Below are 12382 nucleotides of genomic sequence, written 5' to 3'. Positions count from 1 at the left end.
TAATTTAAGTACCACATAAGTGTCGTATGCAAGATTGAGAAATATTCCACCTTTCGCGACTGTAACAAAAGTTTTACTTACACTGGGCACGTTTGGCTTTATTTTAAAGCACTTCAATCAATCAAAAGGAAGTAGACAAAATACATTAAACAAAACTGTGGACTTACAAAAACATTAGGACTTGAATATACCGTCTGTCAGTGAAGTGCTCAGAGCTATGTCAAATATAATTTTGTGTGTGGCACATACAAACAGCATTTATTTGCTAAAACACTGATGCGCCAACACAAACGTTGAATATTGTGCTACCGCAGCACAAAACTACGAAAGGTGACTTGGCAATGGAGGACACAAAATACATGATGCTTCAAAAGAGAGAAACGCGTCTGGTCTAAATAAGTCGCTTATTACAGTTGCAGAAGAGGGATATATTTCAATACCATTGGTAAAACTGCGACTGTGGAACAAAAACAAGAAATAGAACATGAATACCATTGTGTATGTGCCATACCTTTCACCGATGGAAGTGCTTTAAAATAAAACCAAACGCGCCGTGTGTAAATAAAACTTTTATTACAGTCGCGAAAGACGGAATATTTCTCAATATTACATATGACACCTATGTGGTACTTAAATTAAATGAGATATTGTTATACAGTAAATATTATATGAAATTTTGGTATCTTGTCCACATTTCATTCTCAACATTGAGGCAACTAAAATCGACCATGCGGAAAGTATACGCTATGGATTTTACCTCTGCAAACTCTTCAAAATTTCGTGCAATGGTTTACTACATTTAATGCTGCACATCAAAACAAAATTGTCATTTATGGGGGGAAGGTATCAGTCAAGAAGACGTGTAAAAATCAATTTTTTTGGCCAAATAGTTTTTGGAAATCGAATGATAAGTGTGTCAAAGCAGTGGGAACACCATGTGTCTGCACAGGCGAGAAGTGCAGTGATGACAAAATCGCGCACAGCGCGTAATGCGGGGAGCACGTGTCTGCAGCAGCGAAAAACTTGATGAAGAGGCAAAGCACTAGAAATTTCGTTCAAACGAATAAAATTCGTGAAGTAAGCCACTCCAATATTGTTTTTAAATAAAGAAAATATTAAGCACCGTACAAGGTTTGAACTCATAACCTTTCACTTGGCATCCAAACACCTTGACCGTTCCGCTATCTCACCTCATCAGACAGTGGAACTCCATAAGGACTTTAAGACGTCACGCAACTACTTATAAACACTGTTGGTATGACTATGAATTACTCACGCTTCGTCGAAGTACGATAGGAAATAAACAATTACCGCTGTTGTTTATTGCGAAAAAGCAGTTCGTGAGATTGAAACAAACACCTTTCCTTGCTATCGTCTGAATTAGGAGTCTTATTGCTTGTTTGGTTTAATTAATAGAATATGAAGCAATTGGTATAAAGAATGCTTTTTCCAAACTTTCTATAAAAGAAACTCCGCTATCAAGACATTGCTTTTGTTCTATTACTTTATTTATGACTGAACGTTTGTAAAACTGAAGACACTCGTCCGTGCTCTGCACTGCAGTCGAGATGTGGCAACGTCGTTCTCTGTTCATTGGCTGACTGTGTTTTGTGACGTCAGATGCGCAGAACGAACCTAAACTCGGCCGCCAAGATATATGACGCGCACTTTAATGGGAGACAACACATTTGAAGACAAAATGAATGATATTGAAAGATCGTCTTGCATATCCTTTAAATAAATTGTCAACAAGTTTCTTGGAAAGTGCAAAGACCTTGATTACGAGAATACAAGAAGAAACATGCTGCATAATTTCGAAGTTTCGGATGCCTCCATGATCTTGAAGCTGCACTTTGTAGACTCCTGCGTCAACAATTTTCGAAAACACCTGAATGGTGATACCAAACAAATGAAACTGGGGTACCGGGACCGATGGGATATCAGCATGATAGCCGACTACTTCTGGACGGTGCACAGGGAGAGTCATCATCATTGCACGCAACGGAGATATGCGGGGAATAAGAAGAGACACTAGGATTTATACCTTTCTATTAGACCTGAAGACATAATTCTCCACTATAATGTTTAGAGTGCCTTATTTTATCATTTTTTGAGTGTTTCGTCCCTCAGGTGGTAAAAACGAAACCTTTATAGAATCACTTTGTTGTCCGTCCTTCTATCTGTCTGTCTTTCCATCCGACTGTTCAAAACCATTTTTCTCAGGAATGGATAGGCGCGCCAAGTTGAAATTTATGTCTCATTAAGGTCTATGGTCCCTTAGCGGTGTAAAAAGTAAGCATTCTTAGTCAATGCAACCAAGAGCTACGGTCATTTATATAAAATATTTTTATACACACAAACTTACTCATCAAAACTTATAGGGTACTCCCGTTGACCTAGAATAATGGAATTTACCACGAAGCAAGGTTTCACAGTACAACGAGAGAACTAAAATACGAAAATTGTTTATCTGTTAATATATCTCACGAAACAAAATATTTTGTCATTTATTATCAGATTGTCTGAATGTCCGTCCATCTGTTAAGACCGCTTTATTTCGGGAATAGATAGACATATCAAATTGAAATTTATGTCACATACTAAGGTCTGTGGCCCTCTGGCGGCTTTTAAGTCAATGCAATCAAAAAATATGGCTATTTATGTCACATATTTTGATAGTCTCCAACTCACTCATTATAACGTAGAGGTTATACCACTTCAAAACTGACTTCCTTTCATCGAATGTAATCCTTGCGCCAGCCATGTTTACTCGAGTAACTAGGTGCAACTAAGAACAAAACACTGACTATCTGGCGACTGTCATCTGACAAAACAACGCAATACAACGCTTGTGTGGCGATTGCTGGAACTACAAACTATTACACTACCAATGATGAGACAACCCCGTCAATTAGTTTGCCAGTTATGGACTTTTAAACAGTGGAATAATTTTTTTGGACCCCTCTGTACGTTGGAGTGTGTCTCTAGTCACGTCGCTCTTTTCAGTTCTGAGCGCCCAGTGAGAAGGTAGAGGTCTCTTGAAAATAGTGTCTCCCGAAAGGTATGAGTGCCTATGAGAGACTTCACCTCATTTCATGGAGCCCACACAACGGAACTGCCATAAATCTCCTTCTTCATGACAATTCTCGGTCGCACAGGACGCTCCCGCGGCGTTTCCGATGGGAAATATTTGACCACTCACCATACAGCTCGGAAATGGCTCTCTTCATTTTCACCTCTGCTCACATGAGCCGCTGGCTATGAAGACAACATTTTGGCACAGACAACAAGCTGCAGATCAGCGTGGAGATTTGGCAGAAAGCACTGGCGCCTGCCTTCTATGTCGAGGGTACTGGGAAGTTGGCACAATGCTAGAACAGATGTCTCCGTCGAAGCGGCGACTATGTAGAGAAGTAGCTGGAAGCAGTTGCAAATAAAGCGTTTTTTTAGCTGTTGTTCCCATTTCACGACCGATCGGATCTTACATTACGAATAGCCCTTGTACATAATGAAGTTTTTCCAACCTTCCAGACAGTGAAGAAATAAAAGCTGAATCACACTTTTTTTTATTTTTTTTATTACCAAGAGGTAATCAGAGAAAGGGAAACGTGAATGCACCACTACGTCATGTTAACTGTAACATGATCTAACGAGAACTTTTTACAACTCCAAATTAAATAGTAAGGTTAAAAAAGTATCGATTTAACTTTGTTAATTGGTTACTTTCATCTCCAGCTGTGATTTATTAATACGGAAAACGCTACGTTACACTAAGGTTAGGAGTCAATGTTGAACTTTAGTTGCCCATTTAACGGAATGGGTAAGTGAGGTCATACATAAGACTACGGCAATGAATGTGATGCCACGTCCAATAGGACTGTGTCAAGTACAGCACTGTGGTGTTGAAGCCAGCCTTCAGGTTGAGGACAGCTTAATGTTTTGGCCGCCAACATTTGTGGATTTCACTGGGACGATGTCAGTTCATTGTTCGTTATTGCTGACTGCGTGACTTCAGCAGTGCCAGCTAGCTTGGTGACAATGTCCTTTTGCGACATTCCCTCTCTGGACGTCGGCTCAGAGCAGTGGCGTGACGTGACGTGACGTAGCGGTGTGGCGCTGGTGTTGCAGATGCTGAGGTCCGTGTCTCCACAGCTGTCTCCAGGCAGCAACAGCTCGACGCCGCCGCCGTCGCTGACGCCGGACCAGGCGAGCGTTCTGGAGGCGCAGTTCCAGCGCCTCAAGAACCCCCACCCCACGGATCTCATCCTGCTCGCCGCCGAGACGGGGCTCGACGAGCGGCAAGTCCAGGTGAGGGGTTTCGCCCCAGGCTGAGCATTGTGTCAGCAGCAGAAATGGTTTCTCTTTGTTCTTCCAGCACAGCCAGTAATTCTATTATGTCCCCATGTCAACGGCAGTCTTAGGTAGGTACCAGACGAGGTTTACTTTTATTCTTCCAGAAGAGCCAGTAAAGTTACGAGGTAGGTTCCCGAGTTAATGACGCTTGTACTGGTGAGCCAACCCAGAGATTGAATCCCTCATGGTGGAATTGCAGGCATGTCACGTCGCAAGGAAAATATACAGAGTGATTTTTTTCAACCGTGTACAAACTCTAGGGACTGATCGATGAGAGGATACCGAACAAAAAAGGTCTGAAGAACTTACGTCCGGAAACGCATGCTAGAGACCATTTATTCAGTCATACTTCGTAACAGAGACTGCGGTCGAATACGCAGTGTACCATGCATCCACAGTTACAGTACGCATGGTTTCCTCCTAGAGGGTGACACTGTTCCTCATACATCAGGCCGTAGCGCCCTCTCCTGCCACAGTAATTGATAATGTTGTGTCCGATTCACTTCTCTTGCTGACTCACCTTGTAATGGATGTTACACAGCATTGTACACAGTGGTTCCGTATACGACTCAAGAGCTCGCCGAGCCCGTTTTCACGAACGGGAAGGCAAATAGCAACAGGCGGCGGGCAACAAGGTTGTATCAGCAGACCTATCCACGCCGACAACAACCACAAAAAAATGGTTCAAATGGCTCTGAGCACTATGGGACTTAACATCTATGGTCATCAGTCCCCTAGAACTTAGAACTACTTAAACCTAACTAACCTAAGGACATCACACAACACCCAGTCATCACGTGGCAGAGAAAATCCCTGACTCCGCCGGGAATCGAACAACCACAGCATTCAATGTTTGCAACAGTGTTTCGCCGTTTGTCTGAGACAGGGGCGTTGCAGGAAGCAATAAATTATGAAGGACGTACCCGAAATGTTCGGACACCAGACTTGGAAAAAAAAAAGGTGATTAACGCTGCGGAAGGCGACTGCCTTGTCAATACCAGGCAGTTGGCCCCACCAGTACAGGGTAAGCCAGACGACCATGTGGAACATTCTCCATGACAATTGTTATTACCCTTATCACTTACGGTGCGTGCAGGGTTCACTGGCGACAGACTGTCCAGATCGGGTGCAGTTTTCGTACTGGTTTCTTCACCAGGCAACCACGATTCTGGGATTTGTGTCATCCGTCCTACTCACAGATGAGGCCACCTTTACGCAGAGTGGTGTCTTCCACTTTCACAGCAGTCATGTGTGGGTTAGTATGCACAACCCCCATCGTATGGTGACAGCGAATCATCAGCATTGGTGGAGCCGGAATGTGTGGGCCGGGATAACTGGAAACCGTATTTTGGGATTTTGGGGCCAGTATTCCTTCCATGCCGCTTAACAGGTCGGAACTATCGGCGTTTCTTGTGGGTGACTTTGCGTCCCCTGCTGGAAGGAGTGCCATTGATGGTTGGTTGGTTGGTTTGGGGAAGGAGACCAGACAGCGTGGTCATCGGTCTCATTGGATTAGGGAAGGATTGGGAAGGAAGTCGGCCGTGCCCTTTCAGAGGAACCATCCCGGCATTTGCCTGGAGTGATTTAGGGAAATCACTGCCATTGATGATTTGAAGGGTTATGTGGCTGCTACGTGATGGTGCTCCAGCCCACTTCATCGTTAACGTCCGGACGGATCTCAATCGTGTCTTCCCAGGTCGATAGATCGGAAGAGGGGCTCCAGTTGCCTGGCCTGCTCGTTCACCAGATCTCAAGCCGTACAATTTTTGGTTAAGGGGCATCTCAAAAATATCGTGTATGCAGAGCCCATTCCAGGAGTGGAGACACTGGAGCATCGTATTCATCCTGTCTTTGACACTATTTGGACGCACTCTGGCGAATTTGCACGTGTCAGACAGAACATGCTACGGCGCGTATAGGCAAGTGTTGAGGCACTGGAAGCCATTTTCAGCTCATACTGTAAATGTGACTGCATGGCACAGCGCCTATTAGACCGCAGTCTATGTAACAATGTACGATTGAATAAATGGTCTCTAGTATAGAAACCATGCATTTGCAGACATAAGTTCAAGAGACATTTTTTGTCCCCTATCCTCTCATCGATCATTCCCTAGAATTTTTACATGGAGGAAAAAATCACCGTTTATAAACGGACCAATGGAAAATCACTCTAGCGATGACACGCGCCGCATATGAGAAATCCAATGACATACGCAACTTTGACAAAGTGTAGATCTTTATGGCCCTGCTCCTTTGAAAGAGCATGTCGTAAACGGCGAAGCTAGTCGATTATTGGCGTGCTATTGTCGTAGCATCGGTCGAAAGTACTCGAAGGACAATGAAACCCAATAAGTAGACGACGAAGTGTTGGACGTCCATGGCTATCACAAAGTTTGGACGGTTGACCGCTATGTGAAACAGGGTAGGTGGCAATCGGTGACAGCTATGACGACAAACACATCATTCTGTGCATATTTTTGCCGATGGGGGTTCCACAGCAGAATGACCGCTATGTGTTTCCATTTTGATTCAATAACACCGAAAATTACAAATGCAGTGGGCACGAGATCTTGGAGACTGGACGTCCCCTGTTATCCAGGCGAACAGTTGCTTGAAACGTCCACCGTTCAATGGACACAGGCTGCTGGGGGCAGCATTATGCTGTAGGGAACTTCTCCTGGGTTTCCATGGTACCTATGATAGAAGTTGAAGGTACCATACCAACTGCGGACTAGGTGAACATCATTTTGGACTATCTGCATCCGCTCGTACTTGTTGTCGTCTCCAACGGCAATTGCATCTTCCAGCAGTATAACTGCCCATATCACAAGGCCAGAATGAGGTTACTGTGCTTTGAAAAGCAAGAATGTGAAATCACGTTGATGCGTTGCCCACCGAAACTTCGGCTCAGATGTATACGTTGGAACATATCTGAAATGTTTTCAGGTCTAAGGTGCTTCATGTCCATAAACCCCAACCTTGTAATTTACGACAACTGCGTGACCTGCGCGTAGACATCTTATGCCACATACCAGTGCTGAACTCGGACACCGAGAGCTGAGATAAACCTCAGCACCTGCCAACTTTCATAAATCAAAAATCAGGAGATCCACTTTTAAAAGTCGGAAGGTATGAATGATCAAAAACCGCGGCTCATTGTCAGTATAATCTCGAGACATCTGAAGTCTTCCCCTGCGACGTCACAAGCTATGAAGGGCTATAAAAATGAAAGTAAAAACATTAGAACTATCCAAAACGTTGATTCGTAAAATTATGGAAAGGCAACCACTTACCTATAGCGGAGTCATGCATAGCGCACAGAAACACATAAAAGAAAACATTTAACCTAACATCTATTCCGTTATCACAGTTAGACCATAAGTTTTTACCGCCTTATTTCGAACTTTAACTTTTTGTGTCGGCCCATCACGCTAATAAGTAACTTCAACTTCTAACATTGAATTGCAGTTTTTTACTGTTATTCACGAAGTTAATATTTTATCGGTGGTTTTTTGTTTCAACGTGTTTTGAAATTTTTTTTTTCCATGGCAAAACCTACAAGATGCAAACGACGGACCTTTCTTAGGGTCGATAATGCACGGAACTGTTCCGAAAATTTGCTTCAAGAAAACAGCGTTATATTTTTTGTCCATAATGAGAAACAAAACACCAATCCAAAATACTATATGATCAATAAGATAAAAGTGAAACAACTGCTTATACGAAAATAAATCCTTTCGCAGATTCAGGTAACAAAATAACACTCTGTTATCCACTCTAAAGATTTAGAGCGATTATAAAAACAATAAATAATAAGCGACTTCATTTAAACTTAATGACAACAAATAGATACAGGTCTAAGCAGAGAACAACACTGAGCAGTATGAGTATATACTTCACAGAAGGCGCGTGAATGTGGGAAATGCACTGTCGATAAACAACTCACACGGGACTTAGTGATTTCTTTAAATTTCGATACATATATCGATTAAAAGCGAATAATGAGCGAAGGACTTCCGACCATTGACCAAAAAACTGAAATGGTGGGTTTTAGAAACAAATGTATTAGAACTGACGATAGTGAGCTAAATATCGGGAGAAATGAAATAATCGGGAGGCGGGAGAAAAAGTTGAAAAGCGGGACTTTTTCGCCTAAATCGTGAGAGTTAATGTTTACGGTAATCTTAATATGTGCCAACGGCCTTGCCGCAGTGGTAACGCCGGATATCGTCAGATTACCGAAGTTAAGCGCTGTCGGGCTGGGCTAACACTTGGATGGGTGACCATTCGGTCTGCCGAGCGCTGTTGGAAAGCAGGGTGCACTCAGCCCTTGTGATGCAAATTGAGGAGCTACTTGACTGGAAAGTAGCGGCTCCCGTCTCGTAAACTGAAATACGGCCGGGAGAACGGTGTGCTGACAACATGCTCCTCCACATCAGCATCCAGTGACGCCCGTGGGCTGAGGATAACACGGCTGCCGCTCGGTACCGTTGGGCCTTCATGGCCTGTTCGGGAGGAGATCTATGTAGGCCAAGTCATTGTCCGATGAACGTCCCTCCCCTCCCTCTCCCCGACACACACTCACATGATTACACCCTCGAAACACTGAGGGTTAAAGACTTCATTGGCCGTTCGGCATACTTGACACCCTGCATAATTAAAAAAAAAAAGAAGAAAAAAAAAGAGACTCGTCTCCAGTCAGCCGCTGCCCAGTTTCTGTGTTGCTTGACCCACTGAAGACTTGTAGTTTTAGGTGCCAGTGTGAGAAATGGCCTTCTACGAGGTACCCCACACCAAATGGCCGCTGAATGCAGTTCCCGTTACAGTTTTCTCTATTCTCTCGGTAGTTGGCTGAGATGGAGGTGCATTTACTGGCAGCAGCGGTAATATTCCTGTCGTGTTTCAAACCGACTGTCAATTAAAAGGTATATTTTTACGACCACTGTTCTTACGACGTCTTACATGGTTGGAAGTGGTACGCCGCTCCTTGGGGACACGCTGAACACTCCATGTTGAGTGTTGATATGACAATAAATCGGCTAACTTTATTTATGATGTGATAATGGGTATGTCCAAACACTATAGCTTCTTTTTGCTATTCCATCAAGTCTGCACGTCGACACATGGTACAGCAATGTTTCTATACACACTAGATATCAGAATTGGAGCGAGTACTAGTCTAATGCTGCGGGCTGCATATTTCACAAATCAAGGCGCCGCATTACATCAGTGCTAACGGGCTTCCTTCATTCACGCTGTAGTTCCATGAGTATGGTTACTCTGAGAACTCTGGCACAAGCAGGGGTGTAAGACTAGTCGTGACTTACTGTTAGTACGAAGTGTTGAGTGCTACAGACAAGGGATTTCAAACTGATTTCGTATCTCTATGTTTCCAGAATGCTTTTGGCACTACCACACAAGCGGCTTGTAGTGAAATTGCTCGCTTGTGGAATATCGTCTTAGTTATGTAACTGGGTTCGTGATATCCTGTCAGAGAGGTCACAGTTCGTACTAACTGACGGAAAGTCATCGAGCCAGCCGCTGTGGCAGAGTGGTTCTAGGCACTTCAGTCCGGAAAAGCGCTGCTGCTATGGTCGCAGGTTCGAATTATGCCTCGGGCATGGATGTGTGTGATGTCCTTAGTTTAGTTAGGTTTAAGTAGTTCTAAGTCTAGGGGACTGATTACCTCAGATCTTAAGTCCCTTAGTGCTTAGAGCAATTTGACCATTAGACCGAAGCCATCGAGTAAAACAAAAGTGATTTCTGCCGTTCCACAAGGTAGTGTTACAGGCCCCCTGTTGTTCCTTGTCTATATAAACGATTTAGGACACAATCTGAGCAGCAAACTTCGTCATGTTATTGGTTCTGTAGGCATTTTCAAACTGTTTCAGTGCACCTAGCAAATAGGATTCCTTCACCATCCACGATGAGTATCATGGTTTGAAATGGAGCGAGTTGAGATAGCTATTATTTAATGCTGATTGGAAGACAACAGAAGCTGTTGACACCAAAGGGCAATTATAATAATTACATTATTCTGTACCTCCCTGCAGCAAATATAGTCTTGAGCGTGTTATAGATAATTTCACTAATGTCATTAAAGGTTCGGTCATCATTTGAATCAAATATTAATGAATCAGTGTAACTCTGCTTTAAGGAGTTACTGTCCCAAATGTGTGTCTTTTTTATAACTTTCCTAAAGTTTCTTTCATGACACACTTTCGTAGTTACGTTAGTTTGCTTTGCAAACAGTCTTGTGCACTGGAATTTGTCGCCAGTTCTTTTAATAGTTCACTTTCGAAGATGTGAAAACTGCTTACCATTTCATGCTGCTTCTGTGGCGTTGTGCAAGAAACAAATTTAGCCAGTACATCACATTCACCATGTTTCCCAATTAAAATGATTTATAGTTCAAAATTATTCTCAGATAAACTCATAAACGGGAGTTAACCCTCTTTTGAAATTTTCGTGTCCTGTGAAAAAATAAAATAAAATGGGAATCTAATTTTACAGTTTAAACTGTTGGTGCTATCCTGCGACCAGCTTGAAGTATTTTATTTCACACTGTAATGATGTGGTACGTCTGCTTTGTGAAATCTTTTCCTACATTTGGATCAAACAGCCTACAAACTGCTTCATTCGTTATATAGACTTATTAGTTAAGATTTCACATGAAGTCAATTTGGTTAACCTTTAATTTGGTTAATCTAAAAATGTCACTGCATCACAAAATGCTTCAGTTAACTGCTCTGATATCGCTAGATTAAAGTTTGTTCTTAAAGGCTGAAAACATATGATGTGACGCCCATATTCTAAATTTAATACCGCTTTCCATTTGTCAGCTCAGAAGAACTTAATAAAAGGAAAGGTGTTGTGTTCCAGGCTTGGTTCAACATGCGGCTGGCTGCCTGGAGGAAGGAGCAGGGATTGCCTGCGAGTTTTGGCCACTTCAACAGCTACTGATTCGAAATTACAGATGCACTTCGCTCTAGTAAGAAAAGCGATGAATTAACTAAAGAAATAAGCACCAAAGGTTTATTAATTTCCTTAAAAAGACAGCTTCACAAATTCAGTTTTTTTGTTGTGACTTGTTTTGATAGTAGATCATATGTGAAAATTTAATTGTATATATTTATTTATGTGTTACAGAGTGCTGCAAAATGTGTTTTATACTGACGTTTCAAGCTTTAGAAGTATACATTTTGTTAACGATTTCTGGTACCTTTACAGACTGAATAATTCAGAGTGAGTATCTTCATTTGACACCAGTATACTGTAACCAATGATTTCGTCTCAAAATTTATTTGTTACATCTTCAACTACTGCATATGGTGTCTCATTCTGCAGAAATACCACAGAAACCCTGGGTAAAGACTTATTTAGCATCCATAATCTCCCAGTAAGAGAAAACAAAATGGTGATAGAACTGGCTCACTCCTGAGCATGATCTATGTTGCATCATATAAAGGTCAGCTTGTATTGCTAATGTTAACAATTGTCATGAGCGTACATATTAGTTGATTAACTTAGTATTGATGTATATTGCGTTTCTCCTGAATAATTTTCAATGTCAGATAGAATATAGAACTATTTTTCTATACAGTTTTAAGAATTTAGTGTTATGTTAGCACAAATCTGTAAACTTGATCTGTAGACTAGTAGCTTAGGAAAGATTAGTTATATCATTATTTGTAAATTACCCATGTTGTATGTATTCTAATGTTACATTAATTCAATTCAGCAGATGTACTGTCAAAGAGCTATATGTTTGTTACAAATAAATGCAGTATATAATGATTAGCAAATCATAATTGACATGTGTTAATAACTCTTGTCATCGAGTGAAATACTTCACAAAGATATTAGTATCTGTCCTATGCTCCTTCTCATTGATAATCTTTTAGAAAGTGTAAAGATCATAGCAAGCCACTGAACATCAGCCTGAGACTTTTTGTTGTCACAGTGTACGAACAGCTCTTATAATTTAAGAATTTTGTATTTACACTTAATAACCATGACTTAAAAACTG

The 12382-nt window shown here is 41.9% G+C and overlaps 1 protein-coding gene across 1 annotated transcript in view; it reads left to right on the top strand.

Annotated features, from left to right (window-relative positions):
- LOC124789943 (homeodomain-only protein-like) overlaps positions 1–12164 on the top strand; it is a 355379-nt gene extending 343215 nt beyond the window's left edge. Inside the window, exons 4-5 of the mRNA XM_047257473.1 lie at positions 4129–4308; positions 11236–12164. Coding sequence (XP_047113429.1) covers positions 4129–4308; positions 11236–11316 — 261 coding nt within the window. The 3' untranslated portion in view covers positions 11317–12164. The remainder of the gene's footprint in view (positions 1–4128; positions 4309–11235) is intronic.
- Positions 12165–12382: the final 218 nt, after the last annotated feature.

This window comes from Schistocerca piceifrons, chromosome 3 (assembly GCF_021461385.2).
Source record: "Schistocerca piceifrons isolate TAMUIC-IGC-003096 chromosome 3, iqSchPice1.1, whole genome shotgun sequence".
Taxonomy (NCBI): Eukaryota; Metazoa; Arthropoda; class Insecta; order Orthoptera; family Acrididae; genus Schistocerca; species Schistocerca piceifrons.
Note: the sequence above shows the minus strand (reverse complement) of the source record. Positions and strands in the feature narration are given on the sequence as shown.